This window comes from Mus pahari, chromosome 5, assembly GCF_900095145.1.
Source record: "Mus pahari chromosome 5, PAHARI_EIJ_v1.1, whole genome shotgun sequence".
Taxonomy (NCBI): Eukaryota; Metazoa; Chordata; class Mammalia; order Rodentia; family Muridae; genus Mus; species Mus pahari.
In genome coordinates this window covers 94,447,299-94,472,848 of record NC_034594.1, presented here as the reverse complement: position 1 = coordinate 94,472,848, position 25,550 = coordinate 94,447,299, and the positions used below count along the sequence as shown (strand labels likewise).

Sequence of the window (25,550 nt, the reverse complement as noted above, 5' to 3'; positions counted from 1 at the left end):
AGGAAGGGCAGAGACTAGAGGATCCTCAGAGCTCATTGGCAAGACACTCTAGCTAAATTGATGAGCTCCAAGTTGAGAGAGATACCCCGCCTCAAAAAAAGTGTTAGAGAAAGACAACTAACATTGACTTCTAGCCTATGTACTACACACATGTGCACACATATAAATTCATACATATATATCATACATACACACAAACATTTTTTAGAGAACAAAAGTCTATTTATAGGTCTTGCTTTGTTTTGACACAGGGTCTCTGTGTATAGGCCAAGTTGTCCTAGAACATGCTATGTAGTTTAGGCTGGCTTTAATCTTATAGTGATTCACTTGCCCCTACCTTCAATGTATTGGAAATACAAGCATGTATTCTTATTTCCCATTTATATTCTCATACTTTCTTTCCTCTGTACTGTGTACTTTATAATGGTTATTGTATGAAAATGAAGATTCATGTAAGTAATATGGAGAAGAATTCTGATATCACATAGACACATGAACAAGGCAACAGTTCAGCAACACAGCTTTTGTAAAGAGCGCTCTACCACCCAGACCAGGCAGGCAGGCAAGCACACCAGCGTAGGAAAGTCACTTAGTTTTTATCCTGTCACGGGTGCTGACTGTGCCACCTCATTGGTAAAGCTCACTCTGTACAGTCTGACGTGATTTGCTAATTCATAGATGGTGCCAAAGGAAGGGGTGTAATAGAGTCAAGTCTCAGGAATGCTTGGCATCCAGGAGTCTGGCAAACAGCCATGTATGCAAGAGTTTGGAAAGTGGAGGAGGTTTGTAAAATACTGGTTCTGGGTGGTTACCCATCTTTGTAAGAAAAGACTGATTCTGACAAACCCCCTTCCCCGAGAATACTTTTTTTCCTTACTCAGCCAGCATAGACTGACCTTCTAATGTCTGTAGTAACAGTCAGTTATTGTTAAAGTTGACTGGGAAATGTTGGTTGAGAGTGGTCTGATGAACTCTGGGACAAGGCCACTAACACACACAAGGAATTTGTTATCATGGCTTAAGGTGCATCAGCTTTCTAGTGATGGTTCTTGGCCACAAAATTAACCTGGACCAACTTGAATGTTAGGCTGAGATTCTATTCTCTTTACCAGAAATTTTCTTTTAATGAGCTTTTACCTTTTCTAACATTATCCTCTCTAAAGAGATAACCCTCAATTATTTAAAAACCAGATTAGAGGTCAGAGCCCCCAAGCACTTCTGACATCTCTAGCAAGAACATTAATGACTTTCTGTCAAAGAACTGGTTCCCTCAAGGCACAGAGGCAGATTACCCCCGCCTAAGCTGCCTCTTGTTCTCCTCTTTCTCTCACCCATGTACTCTGAACCTAACTGATCGTCATGATAGGCCTAGGGCAGTGTCCAGTGTGGGCAGACAAGGTACCAGGCCAGTGGGCCTGGGTGAAAAATGACAAGAGTGCACCGGACACTTTATTTAAATTACTGCCAGGCATAGGGGGGAAAGGGAACCCTTGACTATTGCCTGGAAATAAGTGTGAAGGAGAATTAAAGGCAAAAGCTGTTAGCATTACAAGTCCTATGCCAGAGATTAGGAGAAACCAAAATATAGGATATTTTTTAAATATCCAAATCAATCCGCTACAGTTTCTTGATGCACTCACAAGAGCATTTTCCATTTGATTCCATCTCCACCCCCCACACACACACACCTTGGGTCCCTAAGGATGTCTTCAAAGGGTCAGTTTTCAGGTACTCTAATGGCTGTTTAAATAGTATTATCACCATCTCTCCAGAAAGACTTCTCAAGAACAAGGGAAAGAGGGAGAAGACATTTAGCCATCATCTGATTCTTAGGTTAAAACAATAATGGGCCTGTCTCTCTTGGATGTATGTAGGTGCTGTAGTGTTGAATTGAGCAGTCTGACGTTTCTCTTACCAAGAAGAAAACGGATAGTAAGAAATGGTTCTTTAAACAGTGTGTGTGTGTGTGTGTGTGTGTGTGTGTGTGTGTGTGTGTGTATTACATATATATCATGGCTAGGCAGGCCCTGACTTCACAGAGATCGACCTGTTTCTGCCTCTCAAGTGCTGAAATCAAGGGTTGTGAAACCATGCTAACTTTTTTTTTTTTTTTTTTTGAAGTGGAGTCTCACTGTGTAGACCTGGATGGCCTCATATTCATAAAGATCTACCTGTCTCTAAAGCCATGCACTAGCAGTCCCAGCCCTAAGATTAACTCTTAATTGAGTTATTAAAGAGTTGTTGGAGATTTTTGTGTTCATCTTGATTATTCCACTTCTAATGAAGTAAAAATAGAACTTGGGTGTATACCCTCATAGAACTATCAGCCAGGCAGACTAATGATAAGTTCTACTTCCCTCCCTCCCTGCCTTCCTTCCTCTCTCTCTTTCTCCCTCTTTCTCTCTTGCTTTTTTTTTTTTTTTTTCAGCATTAAAAGATGACACAGAGAAGCTTAAACAGCTCGAAACAGAGCAGACGATCTTGCCATCTCTTCGACCTACCATTGACATTAATGTCAACAGCCAGGTATTGGGATCTCTTCTGTGTCTACTTGTTCTACTACCATTTCCAGAAAGATGTCCTTTCCCAGACCATTGTCTTAACTTGCTTTCTGTAACCGTGATAAAGACTGTGACCAAAAGCGACTTGGAGAGGAATTTCCTTGGAGAGGATTTATTTCATCTTACAGTTTACCATCATCATAAAAGGAAAGAAGGTACTCAAGGCAGGAAGTGAAGCACAGCCATAAGAGGGGTACTGCTTACTGGCTTCTTTTCCATGACTTACTCAGTCTGCTTTCTTCTACAACTCATGACCACCTCCCCAAGGGCTCTAGCACATCAGTCATTAATCAAGAGACTGCCCACAGCTTGCCCACAGGCCAGTCTGATGGGGTGTTTTCTCAGTGGAGATCCCCTCTTTTCAGATGACCCTAGCATGTGTCAGTTAACAGGAAAACTAACCTCACAGCAGTACTATCTCATTTCTGTCTGTGTGAAATTCTGATTGACCTGTTTTCCATTTCAGAAGTTGAAATGTGTGGATATGTAGGAGGGAAGGGAGAAGTTTGCCTGACATTAAGAAATTCATGGGGTTCCGGGCGTGGTGGCGCATGCCTTTAATCCCAGCACTCGGGAGGCAGAGGCAGGTGGATTTCTGAGTTCGAGGCCAGCCTGGTCTGCAGAGTGAGTTCCAGGACAGCCAGAGCTATACAGAGAAACCCTGTCTCGAAAAACCAAAAAAAAAAAAAAAGAAAGAAATTCATGGGGCTTCGGAGAGGGCTGGACTCAGGTTGTGGTGCTAAGAGATGGCTCAGTAGCTAAGAGAGCATTTGTTACTCTTGCAGAGGACCTACATATGATTCCGTGAACCCATGTGGCAGATAATAACCATCTATAACTCTGGTTTCAGATAGCCTCCTGAATTCTGAAGGCATCATACACACATGTGGTACACATATATACGTGCAGGCAAAACACTCATACACAGAAAATAAAAATAAATCACAGGGAAAAAAATTAATGTCAGAAGTATGTATATCTCAGTGAGTTCCAGACGTGTTTACGTACTGAATTTTAGGCCAGCCAGGGCTACCAAGTGAGATATCTCTTTAAAATAAATAAAATTTGAGGTATCTTGTTTTTTTGTTTTTTTTTTTTTTGTTTTGTTTTTTTGAGACAGGATTTCTCTGTGTAGCCCTGGCTGTCCTAAAACTGTTCCTTGTAGACCAGGTTGGACTTGAACTCAGAAATCTGCCTGCCTCTGCCTCCCAAGTGCTGGGACTAAAGGAATGTGCCACCACTGCCTGGCTTATGATGGTTTTTTAAAGAGAGGCTGGAGAGATGGTCAGTGGTTAAGATTACTGGCAGCTCTTCCACAGAACTGAGTTCGCAGCACCCACATGGAGGCTGATTCAAATAGAGGCTCACAACCATCTGCCATTGCAGTGTCAGGATATCGGATACCCTCTCCTGACTACTGCACTCACATGCATGTACAGATAAGTACATACAAAAATTTCAAAACTAAATAAATACAGTGAAAAAACGTTATTTGGCTGCCTTGGGGTAATAGATTAAGTGGTTTGGGTTTTGTTTTGTTCTTGTTTTCTTTTTAATATCCTGTGTTTTGAGACTTTGCAATAATGGTTCTTTTTTTTTTTTTTTGATTTTTCGAGACAGGGTTTCTCTGTGTAGCCCTGGCCTGGCCTGGAACTCACTTTGTAGACCAGGCTGGCCTCGAACTCAGAAATCCTCCTGCCTCTGCCTCCCGAGTGCTGGGATTAAAGGCATGTGCCACCACGCCCGGCTCTTTTTTTTTTTTTTTTTTTTTTAAGATTTATTTATTTATTATATGTAAGTACACTGTAGCTGTCTTCAGACACTCCAGAAAAGGGAGTCAGATCTTGTTACGGATGGTTATGAGCCACCATGTGGTTGCTGGGATTTGAACTCCGGACCTTTGGAAGAGCAGTTGGATGCTCTTACCCACTGAGCCATCTCACCAGCCCGCAATAATGGTTCTTATAATGTGCAAAAGATGATAAAGAAGTATTCAAGTCTGCAATATAGTCTTCAGGAAATCGGGAAAAATGTCAATATGTTAGGAAGAGCCAGGATTGTACAAGGACATAGAGAATTGCTGTGACCTGAGCTTGCTGGTTCAGGGCCATGATCCCAGAACCCTGAGAAGCTAAATCAGGAGGGTCAAACCTATCAACGATTTCAACTTCAGCCTAGAGTCTCTACATTAAAACCAAACAGAGAAGAGGGTGGGGTGCACAAGATCCTAGGATCAGTTCCCAGTAACACACGCACAGAATTGGGACTAACTTCTGCTAATAGGAGCTAGGTGGTTACAGGAAGGGTCAAGTCTTAAAAAGGGATATTTAGACTTTTTGATATCAGAAACTTTCATAGGAAAGCTTGTTAAAAAATTCAGACTGAGAGCCATGCTTCATGGTATATTCTTGTAATCTTAGCCTTTGGGAAGCTGAGGCAAAATTACCAGCTCAAGATCAGTCTGTACTAATAAGGAATGTCTCTCAAAAAACAAAAATTTTAACTTCATATTTTGGGGTGCTACCTAGAGGCTGAAATAGAGACCGCATTGAAAAACATCAAAATTGAAATAAGAACATCAAATATGTTCAGACATGGAAGGTGGTATGGTATTCATACCTATACCCATCAGTAATTACTATTTAAGTTAAACAAAATAGTAAATATAATACAGAGAGCTTATTTTTCATTCAAATGTATTAGTCTGCCTCCATTTGTTTATTTCTAATGGCTGATTATTTAACTACAGTGTTTATTGAGTGAATTTGTGCATTATTTTTATCAATGTATCTTGAGAATGTTTACATATTTGTCACATTAATTGTTACATATAATTTGTTACAAAAAGTCACCTCCTTCACTGGTGATAACTCCAGAGTTAGAACCATGAAGTATGACTGAGCAGGACATAATGCCCAGTCTTTAAGCAGCTGAGTTACTGAAATAAGCGCTTGAGTTAAAACATTCACAGAGAATATATGATACTTGCTGACATTTGTTCCAGGTGTTTCCTCTAGGGGCCAGTCCCTTCAATTCTGGAGCTCATTATCTGCAGATAGATAGTTATAGGAGCTGGGTGTATCTAGAACACGAGATAACTGCTTGAGGCCTGTTATTTCTTGGTTGTCTGAATATGAACTTTCAGCATTCCTGTTTCTGACTAATTGTGGCCTATCTAGAGTGATTATATCTTTTAACATTCAGGAAGAAGTGGTAAAGTTGACTGAGAAATGTCTTAATAATACCATTGAGAGCCCAGGATTGAACACAGTAAGGGTTCCTCCTGACTTCAAGAGTAATATTTTGAAAGCTCAAGTAGAAGCCGTGCATAAGGTAAGATTCCTTTAATAGACATGGTCCTGAAGTACTCTGGCTAGTTTTATGTCAGCTTAATATAAGCTAGCTATAGTAATCAGAGGGGAGGGAGGCTCAACTAAGAAAACACCTCCAAAAGATTGGGCTGTAGGCAGGTATGTAAAACTCTTAATTAGCTGTTGATTTGGGGGGGGGGGCAGCCCGTTGTAGGTGGTGACGGCCCTGGACTTATGGTCTTTTGTTCTATAAGAAAGAAATCTGAGCAAGCCATGATAAATAAGACAGTAGACAGCACTCCTCCATAGCCTCTGCATCAGCTCCTACATCATTGTTCCTGCCTGGCTTGAGTTCCTATTCTGACTTCCTCCAATGGTGAGCAGCAATGTGGAAGTGTAAACCAAATAAACTCTTTGATCCCAAGTTGCTTTGGTCAATGGTGTTTCATCACAGCAATGGTAACCCTATGACATGAAAAGAGAGCAGGGGTGCAAATGACAAAGTTCCAAGACAGTGTGCAAGGTGATGAAAGCCTTTGGCCACTCTGTTCAGACTCAGCTGTGGTCAGGCTAAGGTGCTAACGATGCTCTGGTATAGAAGTTGTTTAAAACAAACACCAAGCCCTTGCCTTGAAAATGACTTGTTAGGCTTTCACCTTTACACAACCACTAAGCCCAGTGACTTTCTTTTTAGTCCTGTTTTCAATATTAAGTTTCTAATCCTAGATCTTCTTTACCCATCCACTACCCTCAGTTTGGGGAGATTCTAAAGCAGTTAGCAACAGACTTACACACAAGGAGAGCTGACTGACCTGGTGAAGGACAGAGCGAGGACCTGCCCCTGTAGTGTATGGCTGCCCTGCTCCCTGATGAGCTTCTCTTCACTTTCAGACTTCTCTTCCATACTGAAATTAGCATAGAAGTCTGCCTCACCAAGTCATCTTATCAACTCTGACTTTGGAGTTTCCTGTGGATGAAAAGCTTTTCCATTTCTATCCCAGACTTTGAAGAGAACTGATGTCTTTAGCCACTGTGACAGCTAGTGTTTTGTCAACTTGACATAGCTAGAGTCATTTGGGAAAAGGGAACCTCAGTTGAGAAAATGCCCAACCACACTGGCCGGTGGGGCAAGGCTGTGAGGCATTCTCTTGATTAATGACTGGTGTGTGTGTGGGACCCCTGAATGATAGTGTAAGTAAGCAGACTAACCAAGCCACGTGGAGCAATCCAGTAAGCAGCACTTCTCAGTGGCCTCTACATCAGTTCCTGCCTCTAGGTTCTTGGCTAGAATTCCTGCCCTGACTTCCCTGGATGGTAAACTGCAAAGCTATAAGACAAAATAAGGATTTTTCTTCCCATGTTGTTTTTGGTCATGGTGCTTTATCCCAACAGTAGAAACCCAGAGACAGTCTGTTGTTCATACTTCCACCAAACCAAACAAAACAAAACGTTATCATAGATGATAAATGTAAGATGTGAAAGCATAGGCTTGAGAATCTTTCTATTCTGTCCCCTTCAGATTTTGTTTTAGGACAAATAAGTTCATTTTTCAAGCCATGTTTTCTAATTTAAATAAGATAGTGGTGACCCCTACCTTAAGATACATTGTAAGAATGAAATGAAGCAATAAGTGCAAAGGACACAGAATACTGCTTGGAACATAATAAATGTTAAAAAGTATGACCCAGTTGGGCATGGTGGTACACATGCCTTTAATCCCAGAGTCCCAGGCCAGCCAAGGTCACATAGTAAGACTGTGTCTCAAACAAAAATGGCCCTGATGGTTAGTAGCAGCAGTCACTACAACAGCTGATGTAACATATAATCTGAATTTTTTTTTTTTAAGTGCTCTTAGAGAGGCTGAAAGAACTGGCTTGTTCCCCCTTGAGGGCCAGGGTCTTAACCTTGAACTCTGCAGCCTTTAGCATAGTGTGACCTGAATGTTTACTATTTGCATGCTTTCTGGCTCATGGTATCTTGCAGCAGTCTGGATGGACGAAAACAATGTGACTGCTTTGATTTAATAAAATAAATAATTTCAATATCTTTAAATTACAAGGATTTTATTTTATACTGCCCGGCCTCCTTATAAAGAAAATAATAGGGGCAAATGCCTCCACTATAAATATCTACTCCAATTTTTATTTCATATTATATTTATGTATTTATTTATTTTGAGGCAGGGTCTCTCTTTCTCTATTGAGTAGCCCTGGCTATCCTGAAACTCACTATATAGACCAGACTGGCCTTGAATTCACAGAATTCTCTCTGGCTCTAAACAATATTTTAGAAAGAAGCAATACCAATTCTATACAAGGATTCCTTAATTATTTAATTACTGCTATCCCTGTACCCAAGCCAAGGAAAAGGATTCCAAGCCAGTACTGCTCTCAAACAAAGATAAGAAAGTTCTTTGAAAGAGTAATCAAGTTGTGATGATGAGTGTGTGTGTGTATATGTGTATGTATATATGTATATGCATATATATACAATAATACATATATACATACATATACGCTCATACTTCATGATCACACAAAGGTGTGTGTCAGGGGAAAATTTAGTTTATCATTCAAACCCTATGTAATTTACATAATATATAAACTGGCCTAGGGTAGTGGCACATCCCTTTAATCCCAGCACTTGAGAGGCAGGCAGGTCTCTCAGTCTTTTCTATGACTTTAAAGAGGTCTACAGAGTGAGGCCTTGCCTCTCCCTTATACCTGCAAAGAAGCCAGATTATCTCATTACATATAAGAAAAGGCATTTCAAAAGATGCAATACTCAGTCATATTAAAAGTTCTCAGTAAATGATGGATGGTGGTGGTGCACCCCTTTAATCTCAGCATTCTGGAGTCAGAGGGAGGCAGTGGAGTCTCTCGTGAGTTCGAGGTTAGCCCAGTCTCTAGAACAAGTTCTAGGGCAGCCAAGACTACAAAGAAACCCTGTCTTGAGAGGTGGGGGGAAAGCTCCCTTTCAGTAGGAATTAAATGGGCATCATTTAGCCTAGAATGTTGCATACTTTCTTAACTTCAAAAAGAAAGAATCAGGGCACACCTACAATCAAAACAAAACCAAAATTCAACAATGTAAAAAGTTCAGTGATTGACATCTGGGACCTGCTCCTAATTCTCTGCACTCCAAGGCACCAAGGCAGCCTCACTTCCCAGGCTCCCCCTACAGAGCACATAGCTTGCCTCCTAGGCCGGGAAGCTCTACACAAACCCTACTGCTGTCCCTGGTGACTAATCCATGGTACTGGCATGTCAAAAAATCTGGATTCTCCACTGTAACTAAGGCTGTGCCTTCATCAGTGGTCTCCTCACCTTTTTCAGGAACTCCAACCCTGACACACAGTGCAGAGTCTCAGCTGCTCTCCGTGGCCTTCAAAACCAATACAAACTGACCGACTCTTACACATTACCAAGTTTGGCTGCTGGCATAGATATGGCCTTGACCCCCTCAGGACCACAGCTTCTGTATAATAAGCCTAAGGAAACACTTCCCAGACTATCTCACCTCAATGATCACAGTTGATTCTTCAGCCCCAGCTGACCAGAACCACAGAGTCATAGGACAAAATAGCATACCAATGAGTCTTTACTTCCCTCTAAGATTTTATAAAGGAGACCTCCATCATCTGCATGTTCTCAGCTATGTCTTCTAAGTTCCCACACAGCTCATTAAGCTGTGAGCATGCAACAATTTTTCTAGCCCAAAGTTCCAAAGGCCTTCCATAATCTGCCCCAAATTATGGGCAGGTCTATTTCAGTATTTTCAGGTTCCCCATGAACCTGGTACAACCGGCCTCAGGCTACTATTGTGATAGAACACCATGACCAAAGACAATTTGGGGAGAAAAAGTTTATTTTATCATACACTTAGAAGCCACAGTCCATCATTGAAAACATGATGACAGGAGAAACTGAAACAGAGGTCTTGAAGGAGTGAGTCCTGCTTACTTGGCTTGCCTGACTTTGTCTTTTATACCCAGAACCACCTGCCCAGGAGTGGAACCACCCCGCAATAGTCTGCTCCCTCCCTATTTGATTTAGCAAATAAAGGCCTATGCTGCCAGGACAGACAGCTTCAGTTCAGTCCCCAAGCCCCACTTAGTGGAGGCAGAGAACGATTCCTACAAGTTACCCTCCAACCTCCATGCTCATGCTGTGGTGTTTGATACCCACTATCCAAGCACATTCACAAATAGAGAAGTATTTAAAGATCATGATGCTCTAAAGAAATAGAGACTAAAGAAGGCATTATGAATGTTTTCAGTCGGAATAGTGAAAATGTTACGTGTTTGTTATGTAGCTATGAATGTTTTTCAGAATTCATCAGACAGCTGAAGTGAGTACATTTACTGTCTTAAACATTACCTCAGAATTGTTGGGTAAAACTGAGCTCTTTAGATAAACATTTGGATTTCCTTCTTAAACTACTCATTTCATTTAAGGAGAAATAGGATCCAGTGATACAGCTAACCATTTTCTTTTTATCATGTAAATTTGAAAAAATGCTGGCATTGAATCTTTGTGAATTTTGTCTGTATTGGGTAACACGCTTTAGTGTCTTAAGTATTTAATAGCTTTTTGATAAGAAGATGTACCATGTATATTCTGAACTTGTCTTACATTATTGGTCTGGCTATTGGGTAGGACTGTACTAGATGTGATATTGGTGAGATATAATTAGCATCTTATTTGAATTGAAGCAAGTTGATTTTTCTATTTTTAGAAGAATGAAAGATAAACTTGTTACTTGAGTATCCTTTCAAATATTCAGTGTTCTATTATCATTATTTAATTTTCTTAGGTTACAAGAGAAGATAGTTTATTAACTCATAAAAATGCCAGCGTTCAGGATGCTTCCACAAACAGGTAAACTGAATTAAGTTGATTTTCTTAATTTTTTTTCCTTTCCTTCTACATCTTCTTTTTAGATCATCAGTGGATTGACTATATCTATTTGAGAGACATCTTGAATTCACTCTTTGCTACCCATCAGAGAGCCAGATAGTATCTAGTTTTAGGTTGCTTGAAGATACTCTTAATCATTCTACATCCTCATTCTTCTTTAATTGATTCAAACTATAGTAACAAAATCAGGTTGAATTAGTATGTAATCTCAGCTTCATCTTGTCATCACAGTAACCTGAAGGACAAAGATTCTGACATTAACTGAGTAAATGTGTTTGCTGTTCCTCCTTGTCTTCTTAATGAGTATGTGCCATTTGTTTGTGTTGGTGGGCAATACTTCCGTGCTCATCCCTCTTGCCTTTGGTTCATCCTTGTATCAGATGGGCTGTTCCTTCCCCTCTGTCTCTGGGTTGGTTGGTTGGTTGGTTGGGTTGTTTTTGGTTTTGTTTTTTATCAGTTTCAAGTTAATGGGTAGTGGACAGACTTCCCTTACCTTTTGTTGGGTATAGTTACTTGTGACAGACCAGCTTAGCTTTCTTCTGTCTGAGAATATCTTCATTTCTCCCTCATTCTTGAAGGTTAGCTCCCTTAGATGTAGGATTCTAAGTTGACATTTTTCTTTTTTAATAACATTTTTAAGTATGTCATAAAATGCTGTCTGATCTTGGATTTTCCATTTTTGTTTTGTTTGGGTTTGTTGTTATTAGATATTTGACAATTCTTTTTAATTGAAAAAAAAACTTTTTTTTCCATATACTATCTTCTAATCATGCCTTTTCCCTCCTTCAACTCTTCCCAAATCTTCCCCACCTTGCCAACAACCAACTCCACACCCCTTCTTTTTCTCTTTAAAAAAAAAAACAAAAAACAAACAAACAAACAAAAAAACAGACCAAACTTTATAAACAAAGAAACACGGTTTCACACACACACACACCACAGACACACCAAAACAGAAATCACAATATCTAAGCAAAAGACCAATAAGACCAAAAATAGATAGATAGATAGATAGATAGATAGATAGATAGATAGATAGATAGAAAGAAAAAAAGCCTAAACAAAGCAATTTGAGACAAAAAGTCTACAAAACTACCATTGAGTTCATTTTATGTTGGCCATCCACTGCTGAGGCCTATCCTGATGTGTGGTTTATATTCCCAGTGAGACTCTGTTGGAGAAAATAAATTTTTATTTGCAAACAGTTATCAATTACAGATAGCTTCTTGGTTAGAGTTGGGAGCTTATCTCTGCTCCCCCTCTCAGTAATGAGGCCCTATTTGGCTTAGACCTGTGCAGGACACAGTCTCTGTGAGTCCACAGTGCATCAGTCCTGCTGTGTCTGGTGTCATCCCACTGCTACCTCCTACCTCTTAGAGTCTTTCTGCCTTCCCCAAGTGCATTTCCCTAACCCCTGAGGGGAGGGGTTAATGAAGGCATCCCATTTAGGTGGAATGCTCCAGAATCTCTGACTGTCTGCATATTGTCCAGTTGTGGGTCTCTGTACTTGGTCCCGTTTACTGCAAGAAGCCTCTTTGATGATGGCTGAGCAGGGCACTGATCTATGGTGTGGCGGAATGTCATGAGGAGTCATTTTATTGCTCTATTTTTTTGTCTGAACAGTAGTATTCTATTTTCCCCTAGGCACATGTCCTATTCAGTCTCAGGTTCCTGACCACACAAGCAATGTCAGTGAGTACTGTGTCCTAGAGTAGACCTTAACTGCATCTATGCCACTATCTCACAGCGTATGTACCTTGTAGACAAGGTCACAGTTGTTGATCACAGGGTTTATAGCTGGGCAGGTAGTAGTTACCTTTCTCCTTGTGGAGTCTAGAATACCTTCCAGTCCATGAATGATAGTCAGTAGGGATTAAGCCACTAATAACACACCAGCTTGATGCTTCCATGTTTGTTGAGATATGTCAGTGTTGTCTTCAGCAGTAGGGCCCTACCCTCAGTTGTGGACACCAACCACTGACTTTGATCTGAGATGTTTGGGGGCGTGCTTGGCGCTCCTTTGGTTAATGACTAACTAGATGTAACCCATTCCTGCCACTGCTATTTTACAATAGTGTTTATCAGTGTTGGTCTTAGGGCATGCTCTATTGATATCTCATGAAGAGTCTTTTCCCCTGCTAATGGGTTGAAGGTTATTCCTCACCTTCTCTTCTGTCAGATTCTGGGGATCTGGTCTTTTGTTGAGGTCCTTAATCTATTTGGAGCTGAGTGATAAATGTGAATCTGTTTGCATCCTTTTACATGCAGCTGTACAGCTTGACCAGCACCTTTTTGTTTTGAAGATGCTGTCTTTTTCCCAGTATTTCTTACTTCTTTATCCAAAATCTGGTGTCCATAGGTATGTAGACTTAGGCTCTGCATTTTAATTCTATTGGTCAAACTGCCTGTTTTTAAGCCAATTTTTATTACTGGTTTTTTACTATTGTTTACTATATGCTGTTTTTATTACTATAGCTCTGCAGTGTAACTTACAATCTAGGATGCTGGTACCTTCATCTGATCTTTTATTATTCAGAATTCTTTTAGCTCTTTGATTGTTTCCATATGAAGTTGAAAGTTATGTTTGAAAAGGTCTATGAAGCGCTAGAGAGATGGCTCAGCGTTTAAGAGCATAGACTGCTCTTCTGAAGGTCCTGAGTTCAAATCTCAACAACCACATGGTGGCTNACAACCATCTGTAATGAGATCAGATGCCCTCTTCTGGTGTGTCTGAAGACAGCTACAGTGTACTTACAAATAATAAATAAATAAATCTTTAAAAAAAAGAAAGAAAGAAAGAGAGAGAGAGAGAGAGAGAGAGAGNGAGAGAGAGAGAGAGAGAGAGAAAGAAGAAAGGAAAGAAAGAAAAGGTCTATGAAGAATTGAGTTAGAATTTTGATAGGAATCTATAGATTAATTTTGTTAGATGCTTACTTTATTAATTCTACCAATCCTAATAGTGTTTATCAGCTGAAGAAGTTCCTGGGTGGAATTTTTAGTGTCATTCATGTATACTATAAAGATACTTTGACTTCTTCCTCTCCTGTTTGTATCCCCTGATCTCCTTCAGTTGTCAATAAGACAAGTAGCTAAGAATTCAGGTACTAAATTGAGTAGATATGGAGAGTGAATAACCTTATATTGTTTCTGATTTTAGTGGAAATGCTGTGGGTTTCTCTTCATTTATTTTGACTATGGGATTGCTGTATATCACCTTTATTATATTGAGATATGTTCCTTGTATCCCTAGTCTCCAGGACATTTATCATGAAGGGGTGTTAGATTTATCAAAGGCTCTTTCTTCATCTAATGAGATGATCATGTGGTTTTTGTCTTTCAGTCTTTTATGTGGTAGATCATATTTATCGAATTACATTTATTGAGCCCTTCTATATCTTTGGAATGAAGCCTACTTGGCCAGAGTAAATAATCTTGTTTATGTGTTCTTCAGCTTGCAAGTATTTTATTGAGGATCTTTGCATCTATGTTAATAAGGGATATTGGTCTGTAACTTTTTTCTTTCTCCCCCCCCCCCATTTTGTTGTTGTTGTTGTATCTTTGTATGAGTTAAATGTCAGGTTAATTTTACTCTTGGAAATGAATTTGGAGATAATATGAGGAATATTAATTTTAATTCTTCTTTGAAGGTCCAGTAGAATTCTGCCCTGACTTCAAACTGGTCCTAAGCTTTTTTTGGTTGGGAAAGTAATTACTATTCCATTTCAGGGTTACAGGTTTAAGTTGCTTATCTGATTTAACTTTGATAGGTCATACATATCATGAAATTCATCCATTTCCTTTAGGTTTTTCAGTTTGCTGGAGTACAGGTTTTTTAAGTATGTCCTTATGGTTCTCTGGATTTCCTTGATTTTCCTTTCATTTCAAATTTTATTAATCTGGATCTTCTCTCTGTCTTTAGCTAATTCAGCTTAGTCAGGGTTTCTATTCCTGCACAAACATCATGACCAAGAAGCAGTTGGGGAAGAAAAGGTTTATTTAGCATACACTTCCATACTGCTGTTCATCACCAAGGAAGTCAGGACTGGAACTCAAGCAGGTCAGAAAGCAGGAGCTGATGCAGAGGCCACGGAGGGATGTTTTTTTTTTTTTTTTTTTTTTTTGGTTTTTCAAGACAGGGTTTCTCTGTATAGCTCTGGCTGTCCTGGAACTCACTTGGTAGACCAGGCTGGCCTCGAACTCAGAAATCCGCCTGCCTCTGCCTCCCGAGTGCTGGGATTAAAGGCCTGCGCCACCAGGCCCGGCTGGAGGGATGTTTCTTACTGGCTTGCTTCCACTGGCTTGCTCAGTCTGCTCTCTTATAGAACCAAGACTAACAGCCCAGAGATGGCACCACCCACAAGGGGACCTCCGGGCTTGATCACTAATTGAGAAAATGTCTTGCAGCTGGATCTTGTGGAAGCATTTCCCCAAGTGAAAAATCCTTTCTCTGTGATAACTCCAGCCTGTGTCAAGTTGACACAAACTAGCCAGTACATCAGCTAAGGGTTTTTAAGTCTTACTCATTTTGTAAAAGAACCAACTCTTTGTTTCATTATTTTTTGATTCGTTTTCTTTGCTTGTTTCTGTTTCATTTATTTCAGCTCCAAGTTTGATTATTTCTTTACCACTATGTCTACTCTTTGGGTATTATTTGTTCTTCTTGTTCTTTGGCTATTAATACAAGATCTCACCAATTTTTGTATGTAGGCACTTGGCCTCCTAGAACTGCCTTTATCAGACCCTATAGGTTTGGGTATGTCATATTTTCATTTTCATTCCATTCTAGAAAGTTTAATTTCCTTCTTGGTTTCTGTCTTGACCCATTTTTCATTCAGTCATGAGTTTGTATACTTTCTGTTATTCCTGTTGCTGATAACGAACTCTAGTCCATGGTTGTTAGATAAGAAGCTGAGTGTCTTGATTTTCTTGATTTGTTGAGATTTGCTTTTTGTCCACATACGTGGTCAATTTTAGAGAGTTTCCTAAACTTCTACTAAGAAAGTATATTCTTTTGTATTTGGGTAAAGTGTAAATATCTGCCAGGTCCATTGGAATTCTCACGTTATTTAACCTCTAGCATTTTTCTGTTGAGTTTTTCTGGCTGACCTGTTTATTGGTAAGAGTGGGGTTGAAGTCACCCACTGTGACTGTATGATTTTAGCTGCAGTGGTGTTTCTCTTATGAATTTGGGTGCCCTTGTATTTGGTGTACCTATGTTTTTTAAAATTACAGTATATCCTCTTGGTGGATTTTTCCTCTGATGAATACAAAGTGCCCTTCCTTATTTCTTCTGATTGGTTTTGGTATGGAGTCTATTTTGTCAAATATTAAAATGACTACACCTACTTGCTTCTTAGGTCCATTTGCTTGGAAAACCTTTCTTCATCCTTTTACCATGTCTATACTTGATGCTGAGGTGTGTTTCTTGGACCCTGTTATCTAGTCCAATCTGTTAGTGCCATTTTACTTTTGAACTGAAGAGTTTCAGGGGCTGGAGAGATGGCTCAGTGGTTAAGAGCACTGACCACTCTTCCAGAGGTCCTGAGTTCAGTTCCTAGCAACCACGTGGTGACTCACAACCATCTGTAATGAGATCTGACACCCTCTTCTGGTGCATCTGAAGTGAGCTACAGTGTACTTATGTATAATAATAAATAAATCTTTGGGCCCGAGCAACCAGGGACTGAGCGTGAGTTGGGTTGACCAGAGCAAATGGGGCTGACCAGAGCGAGCAGAGGACCTAAAAATTCAATTTCCAGCAATCATGAAGGCTCACAACCATCTGTACAGCTACAGTGTACTCATATACATAAAACAATAAATAAATCTTAATAAATAAATAAATAAATGTCTCATTAAAAAATAATAATAATAGTGAGTTACCAATAAACAATGTTTCTTGACTCCTGTTATTTTGTTTTTATGGTGTGGGTTATTCTCCCTCTTTAATAATCCCTGTTCTGGGATTATATATTCCTTGTGTCTTCTTAGGTGTGGTTAATTTCTTCAGACTGAATTTTTCCCCTCTGCCTTCTGTAGAGTTTAGTTGTTAAATAGATACTGCTTAAAATTGGCTTTACATATGGGATGTTTTTCTTTCTCAGTCTGTGGTTGTTGATAGTTGTGATGGGTAGTAGTCTAAGCAGGCATTAGAAATGTTTGTAGAACATTCATACAGGACCTCTGGCTTTCAGAGTCTTCACTGAGAAGGCAGGTGTTTGAGCCTTTAAAGTCTACTTTGTCTTTTTTTTCTGACCTTTTAAATACCCTGCCTTTTTTTATGTTTCAATGTTTCAGTATTTTGGTTATTATGTGTCATTGGAAATGTCTTACCTAGCCTCGTCTGGTGTTCTTTTTTTTTTAAAGATTTATTTATTTAGTATATGTAAGTACACTGTAGCTGTCTACAGACACTCCAGAAGAGGGAGTCAGATCTTGTTAAGGATGGTTGTGAGCCACCATGTGGTTGCTGGGATCCGAACTCTGCACCTTTGGAAGAGCAGTCGGGTGCTCTTACCCACTGAGCCATCTCACCAGCCCGTCTGGTGTTCTTTATACCCCACTATAGACTGATCTGTTTGAATGCTTGCCCATAGGGAGTGGCGCTATTAGGAGGTATGCCCTTGTTGGAGAAAATCTGTCACTAGAGGGTGGGCTTTGAGGTCCAAAAGCTTAGTTACTTCCTACTGCCTGCTGATCCAGATGTAGAACTCTTAGCTCCTTCACTAGCACCATGTCTCCCTGCATGCTACCGTGCTTCCAGCTATGAGAATAATGGACTAAACTTCTGAAACTGTAAGCTAGCCCTAATTAAATGTTGTCCTTTATAAGAGTTGCTGTGGTCATAGTCTCTTCACAGTAGTAGGACTCTAAGGCAGCTTCTTATACCTTGTTAGGCACCACATTCTTTAGATTGGAGACATTTTCTTGTATGATTTTGTTGAAAATATTTACTGTGCCTTTAACCTGGGTTTCTCTTCCTTCCACATTCCCTATTTGTAGATGTGGTCTTTTCATAGAATCCCAGATTTCTGGGATGATTTGTGCCTGGTCTTTGTTTTGAACATTTTCTTTGACTGAGTTAGCCATTTCCTCTATCTTGCTATCAAGGTCTTGTTGTCTCTTTCCATGTCTTTACTCTGCTAGTGAGGCTTAACTCTACCTTTGTTTGACAGCCTACATTTTTTCATTTCCAGGTTTTTTTTTTCAGTGTGGGTTTCTTTAGTGATTCTACTTCTATTTTCATGTTTTAAACTGTTTTCTTTATTTCATTCCTCTGTTTCCTCTTGTTTTCACTAGTGGATTTATTAGTATCCTCTTTAAGGTCCTTGAACATAGTCACCTTGCTGCTTTGAAGTTCTTGTCTTGTATCTCAGCTGTGTTGCATGTTTCAGGGCTACAGTAGGTCTTGGTAGAGAAATGTTGTCCTGGCTGTGCATGTTTGTTCTGCAGTAAGGTCTAGACATCTGTAATTATGATTGAAGCGTTTCTAAGCATTGGCATCTGGTTGTCTTTGGATGGAGATCCATTCTTTTGACTGCTGTTTCCCTCTCAGGATCCTAGTTCTGCCAGTCAGTGGTTAGCAAAGAGGACTAGAGATGAGCTTGGAGAAATAGCTGAGAGGAGCTGTGGGAAGAGATAGATAGGGTGATCTGGTCCTCACCAAAAGGCAGGTTACCCAAGGAGTAGAGGTGTGAGGGGAGGAAGGGCTCCCTAAAGTTGGCCACAGGAAGACAGAGAATCTCTGGAGAGACAGATGGAAGGACTGGGAAGACCTTGGGGCTGCTTCAAGAGTCGGAGTGTTCAGTGGATGGAGCTGGAGTGAGAACGGGGGCACCGGTAAGCTGGCTGCCTTAGAGCTGAGATAAGAGTAGAGAGGTCATAGTGGAGGAGGGAGGGGGTAGTGAACATCACCTGAGTGCCGGCCTTGAATGGCCACGGTGGGTCCTTGGTAGAAAGTCTTTCTAGATATTGGTGGCTAACACAAAGGAGTGGAGATGACTAGCAGGGAAGGCTGCCAGAGGGTTGGGAAGGAGTTCACCTGGGTCTGCATCAAGAGGCAGATACCCAGGAATGTTTTGTTACTGCCATGTAACCCAGACTCCCAGTGACCTGCTCCTATATCAGTCAGTTGCTGGGGTTACAGGTTTTCTGATGAAAAACTGACCTGTCCTTATGAGGAGCCATTGGGTGGGAGGGATCACTTCTCAAGAGTCTCTGTATGTCCTGGCTTTCAGTCCTGAATAGTTAACACAGATGACATAGATCTCTCTGAGTTTACCTCGAAGCGTTCCTGAGCTCATGCGTGTCCCTTCCCTAGCCGTTTTCAGCTGGTGTTCATTCAGGCAGGCCTTCTGTGCCCTTCTCCTAGACTCACTGCTTTCCTTATTTGGCTTCTGCACTTGATGTTGCATAAACTCTGTTGCTCTGTGTAAGCTCACTGATTTTTCTGCTTTGTAAATCTGCTGTTGCAAAGATGTAGAAAATTTTAACTAAAAAGCCATACTTTTGTCTGGCTCTAAATTTCCATTTGGTTCGTTTTTCATCTGTTGTTACACTGTTCTGGTCTCCTGCAGTTTTTGTTTTCTGAGAGAATTTGACCCAGTTGAGCCCTTTGCCTACTGAAGTTCTCTGTGCTTTCTGAGCTTCTGCTACAGTCTTTCTTATTGTGAGTGAGTCACAGTTTGTCACATTTAATTTGAAAAGTGGACATTTTGAACTTATGATGTAATTCTCAAAGCTGAGTCTTCTTAGGCCTTCTTGGTTCTGCCTGCTGTGTGGTTATATAATAGCTGGTAACTGTTCACAGTAGCCCTTTGAGATGTCTTTGTTATCTGCGGTCTCTGACGCCTGCCGCCCTAGTTTAGAACTCAGCTAGTGATTGACTCAGTTCATATGGCTAGAGCCAGGACATAGAAGAAAATGAAAACACCAGAGGAAAGTGGGGCTGGGAGCTTCCTAAGAATGATCTATTCTTTACAGAGGACCTGGGTTCATTCCCAGCACCCACAAGGCAGCTCATAACCGTCTATAACTGTACTCTCGAGATCCAACACCCTCTTCTGACCTGTGTGGCACCGTGGATGCATATGATGTGTGAACATATATGCAGGCATGCTGAGCGCCCCACACTCCGTCCTGCAGAGGTGGAGAAAAGACGACATGCACGCCAAGGCAGGATTTGAGCAGTTTCCCTAGCTTCCCGCTGCAGCTTCCTTTATTTTCCCTTACTCTCCTTTATTCTCCTCCTGCAGCTTCCTTTATTCTCCATCCTTATTCTGGGGGATCGTCCAATTTATCCCCCTCCACCCTCTGCACTCTTCTCTCACCACTCTTCATCATCTAATCAGCATTCAGCACGCTCTGTACACGAGCCATGCACGCAGACAGGGTGGGTGTTGATAGGCCAGTGATTCAATAACAAACTGTATGATGCTATGTGTCAGGCGAACAGCGCATGATCATTCAGGTGCTTGGTAAACAAACAGGGATCACAGCAGGGATCACGGAGCTTGGCAATGAGCCAGGGCGCAGGCTTGGCTGCCGCGCAGCTGCACCTGCTTCCCACACAGGCATAATACTAATATACATAAAAATAAAAATAACGAATTCTTTAGGGTCCCGGAAATGACTCAGCGAGTAGAGCACTTGTAGCCAAGCATGGCACCCTGAGTGTAATCCCTGGACCCACGTGGTAGGAAGAGAGAGCTGACTCCCACAGTTTGTCCTTCTAGCCTCCACACGTGCCTCTCAGCAGAAGCCTAGGGAAGCCTCTATGCTGTCACTGCCTCCCTTGAGGCAGGGTCTGTCGCTGAGTCTGGTGTTATCCTGGCAGCCATCAAGCCCAGTGCTCCTTCTGTCTCTGTCACCTATAGGGTTGGGACTACATGTGCCTGTATGAATGACCACACCCAACATTGTTACATGGGTCCAGGGATTTGAACTCAGGTCTTTGTGTGTGTACAGTAACACTCTTAACCATAGAGCTATTTTCCCAGATCCTTTATTCAGGTTCCTGTATGAACTTTTTCTTACTATGTTTATTATGTACATAAATTTTTACCATACATTTTTATTGGTTTGCATGTTTTTTAAACTTTGTAAGATAAAATATGTTTGCTGTTTAGGTTTTTACATTTCTGAAATTTAAAATCTTAACTTTTGTTTTTTCATGTTACCTGCCATTTAGAAGTCCGCCACAGTTGTTCATTCTTCCTTTGCAGTGCAGTGATCTTCCTCCCACAACAGTGTGTAAGGATGCTGAGGCAGAGAGCTGGCCTGGCACATGGATGGTGTGGGCTGGGAGCCTGGGCTGCTCCCCATGTGGTCAGCACTGTAAGCTGCACAGGAGGCCTCTTTTAGAACATAGTCTGTCACTTTAAAAGTCAGTATTTTATTGATTCCTTTTCTGAGTTATTTCCTTGTTCAGAGGTGAAGTGACTTCTTTCTGTTTTAGGTTTTACTCTTTGCTGTTGACTTTCTGCATTTTCATTCTGCCTAAGCTTGGTATAAGCTGATTTGTATTCTTGTTAATATTCAGGAGGCTTCTAGAAAGTTATAAAGCTTTTGATTTGGAATATTCAGTATTCATTAGTTGGGACATTTTTCTAGTCTTTTTTTTTTTCCTTATGTTTTGAGACAGGATTTCACTGTGTAGCCATCATGATGGTTCTGGAACTCAAGTCTGTAGACCAAGCTGGCCTCAAGCTCGCAGGGATTCACCTGTCTCTGCCTCCTATAAGTACTGGGATTAAAAATGTGACCAACCACTGCCTGGCTTAGTTGGGACATTTTAATCATTACTGTGTCCGCACAGTTTTCAGTGACAGTGAAGATGAGATTTGCAGCCCATCCTGATGACTTAATAGATGGCCAGCTGTGGGCATCCCTCTCCTGTCCTGGCACTGAAACCGCAGATAGACCAATGTTGTTGTTCTCATTGGGCGATAAAGACCTGGTCATATGCCAGGCCTGCAGGTCACAGGAACTTCAGCATCCTCTTGTCCTCCTGTTGTAGTATCTGCAGCATTCTGGGGTTACTTGTGCATTTGCTCTCTGCCCTGTGCTCTCACTGCAGCCCCTCCTGTTTCCCCAATCTTCTCCTTTGTCTCTCGTGACCCACGGAGCTTTCTCGTTCATGTACTTTGTCACAGATTACAGGGAAGAAGCAGCTGGCAGAGCCAGGCTTTGTGGCACCCACATCTTTAGTCTCAGCACTTGGGAGGCAGTGGTGAGTGGATCTCTGTAAGTTCAAGGCCACCTGGTCTACATAGTGAGTTCCAGGACAGCCAGAGCAAATAGTGAGATCCTATCTCAAAAAAAGAGAAAAAGAAATCTTCCTCACTTCCCATCTTCTACATAATCCTTCTGGATTTGAAGCTGTAACCATACTTTTCTAAAGTAGATCACTCTAAATTTCCTGAAGGGATTAAACGCTACTGGCAACCCTTAGTTTTTAGGTCCTATGTCCCCCACCCCCACCCCACCCCCGCTACAGACAAGTCTTTTCTATCATCTTAGTGTGACTATAGGAAGGAAGCCATTGGACTCTGTACCTAAAGAGTCTGAGTTGGATATCAAAGTTGAGTGTCCCTCGCCAGCTGCCCTTTCTTCCTCTCCATGCCCCCACCCCCACCCCGTATTCTTCCTGGAGGATGTAGGAAGAATTTTATCCTTTATCCAGGCCTGCTTTTATTTCCTTCCAGTGCTGCATTCAGTGAGAATGACGTGCCTGTCTGTAAAGATTCCCTCATTCCGGTGCATGGCACAGCTGCAGACAGTGACTCTGTACTAAAGGTAAGAAGATTGCTTTCCATTTTTCAAAAGACAATATTGAGTTTAACCTGTAACCAGGGACAGCTGGTGATTTCTAGTTGGCATTGGGAATTGAGGCAAGAGGCGTAGCTGAGCTTCATCTCTTGGGAAGACAAGAATCTTCTCCCCAGTTTTTATGCTGCTTGTGTCTGCTTCAGCTGGGGACAGTCTGGTTGCTGGCTGTGCCTCTACCTGATTCCTCTAAGACATGTTGAAAGTGCTTAGTAGATGAAAGGGTTATTAAGGCTGTGTATGTTCAGCACATCTATGATTTTGCTGAAATGTATACCCTGATTTTCCTAGGACACATAGCTGTGTGAGTGGACTGATTTCTGGTTTGTTTTCTCAAGTCACCACCTGGCTGTAGCTCAGACTGCCCTCAGTGCTTAGTCCCTCTGCTGGCTGTTCCTAGGCAAGGCTTACAGTAGTATGCCACCATACCTGGATAATCGGTTTTGTTCAATCTTGGATTCCTACTGTCTCAAACAGTGCATGGCAAGTAGTAGGCACTAAGTAAATATGTACAGCAACAGATAGCTCTCACTGACTGTTTTACAGCATAACTAGCTCATTCCAGTTTCTGCCCTTACATGTGCACTTGCTATATCCTAACCAGTTCAGAAATCAGAAGCTCGGGCTCTTTCCAGTTGAACACACGCAGTTTCACCAGTTCATTGCATAATTTGTAGAAATTTACCAGATGCTCACAAAAGGGAAAAACTATGAATCACTGTTAACCCTACTATGCCTACTGCACAAAAGCAGTATATAGTTGATACTTACTTATATTATATTTCAGTTAGAGTTTATCTTAGTTAACCAAAAGCAACTTGGGAGGGATTTAGCTAATATTTCCACATCGTACCTCATCCCAAAGGTAAGTCAGGGCAGGAACTGATACAGAGGTCATGGAGGGGTAATGCTAATTGGCTTGCTCTCTTCTTTCATATGAAACCCAGGACCAGCAGCCCAGGGGTTGCACCACCAACTGTGAGCTGGCCCCTCCAGTTTAGCCATGTCAAGATTTTTTTTTTAAGAATTAAACTAAAACCAAACATATATTTAAACTTCTTCATCAACTTGAAAATAATTGTTTTGTTTATGCAAAGGTGTTGTAATTATAGCCCATGACTTCTAGAATTGAAGAAACAGCACTTTGGTAAACATCAGTTTGCCGAAAAATTATATCAGCAATACATGCTTTCCTAGAGCCCTCTATTGTCAACAGTCCTGCATTTCAGACGGTAACTTTTTTTTTTTTTTTTTTTTTTAAGATTTATTTATTATTATATCTAAGTACACTATAGCTATCTTCATATGCACCAGAAGAGGGCATCAGATCTCATTACAGATGGTTGTGAGCCACCATGTGGTTGCTGGGATTTGAACTCAGAACCTTCAGAAGAGCAGTCAGTGCTCTTAACCACTGAGCCATCTCTCCAGTCCCTTTTTTTTGTTTGTTTTGTTTTGTTTTTGTTTTTTAGAGACAGAGTTTCTCTGTGTAGCCAGCATCACCCGGTAACTTCTTTTCTTACATGATCACATTCTGTTGCTGAATCGCATTGACTTTTGCTCTAACTCAGTACATGGCCTGTATCTCACTACCACCTGGGTGCCCTTTCCCTTCTCAGGAGGAGGATTCAGCTGGGACACCATGACTGTCCTGTCCGAACCTGCCAGTCTGGCCACAAGCCAGTCACTGTCTGAACTCTGCCAGGCTTTATCTGAGTGGATGCAAGAGCTACATGATGAAACAACAATATGAACTAATCAGTACCCCCAGAGCTCATGTCTCTAGCTGCATATATAGCAGAAGATGGCCTAGTCAGCCATCATTAGGAAGAGATGGCCCTTGGTCTTGCAAACTTTATATGCCCCATACAGGGGAACGCCAGGGCCAAGAAGTGGGAGTAGGTGGGCAGGGTAACAGGGTCGGGGGAGGGTATAGGGGATATTCTGGATAGCATTTGAAATGTAAATGAAGAAAATATCTAATTAAGTTTTAAAAAAAAAGAGCTACATGAATCTTTCCAGAGCACTTCTTTTTCAAGTTCTGATTATTGTATAGTTTCTTCTCTTTGAAGTAGAATCATTCAAAGCTCATTTCTGAATTTCTGTTTTTACTTAAAGGATCAATACTAGGTAGGGCCTGGTCACTATTGGAAATCCAGAGACTGTGAAGAGTTTAGTACGATGGCAGTCATTCATGGATTCTTGGTGCCTTGTCTTCTTTAGGATGCTACTGATGAACTGGATGCCTTACTTCTTTCTCTGACTGAGAATCTGATGGATCACTCAGTAACACCTCAGGTAAATGTGTCTTGAAACAGCAAGGTCAAAAGATACTTGATTTGAAAATGTTCTTGTTAAGTTCCAGTTTTTTTCTTACTTGATAATTTAGTAGAACTTTTCATTTAATCAGAGTTTTTAGGACTGGGGAGATGGCTCAATGGGTAATGCATGTGCTATATGAGAACCTGAGTATGGGTCCCCAAAACTCATATAAAGCTGGGCACAGTAGTGCACATAAAATAAGGTAGAAATAGGATCTCCTGAAACTCTTAGACCAGTAGTGAGGTGTACACCCTGGAGCACAAGAAACCCTGCCTCAAACAAGTCGACTGACACCTAAGAGCTCCGTGTGTGCAGTGTGGCATGCATGCACCCACACAAACACTAAGAGCTTACATTTGCTTCTTTAGCATTGCCTTTCAGTACTCAAACTCTGCTGCTTTGAATTTGAATTTCTCTCTGTGGAAATCACATATCACTATACAACTTCATATTCAACACCACATTAAATAGCATGAGAGAAACCCTGGAACCTGTACCAGCATTAAGAGTGAAGACAGGAAGCCGGGCGTGGTGGCGCACGCCTTTAATCCCAGCACTCGGGAGGCAGAGGCAGGCGGATTTCTGAGTTCGAGGCCAGCCTGGTCTACAGA

The 25,550-nt window shown here is 41.2% G+C and overlaps 1 protein-coding gene across 2 annotated transcripts in view; it reads left to right on the top strand.

The window, feature by feature from the left end:
• The window catches only part of Epb41l5 (erythrocyte membrane protein band 4.1 like 5), a 108,272-nt gene that overhangs the window by 75,163 nt on the left and 7,559 nt on the right, over positions 1-25,550 (top strand). For both annotated transcript variants that reach the window (XM_021197903.2, XM_029538512.1), the window contains exons 18-22: positions 2,429-2,526; positions 5,766-5,894; positions 10,688-10,752; positions 22,497-22,587; positions 24,841-24,915. In XM_021197903.2, coding sequence (XP_021053562.1) covers positions 2,429-2,526; positions 5,766-5,894; positions 10,688-10,752; positions 22,497-22,587; positions 24,841-24,915 — 458 coding nt within the window. The remainder of the gene's footprint in view (positions 1-2,428; positions 2,527-5,765; positions 5,895-10,687; positions 10,753-22,496; positions 22,588-24,840; positions 24,916-25,550) is intronic.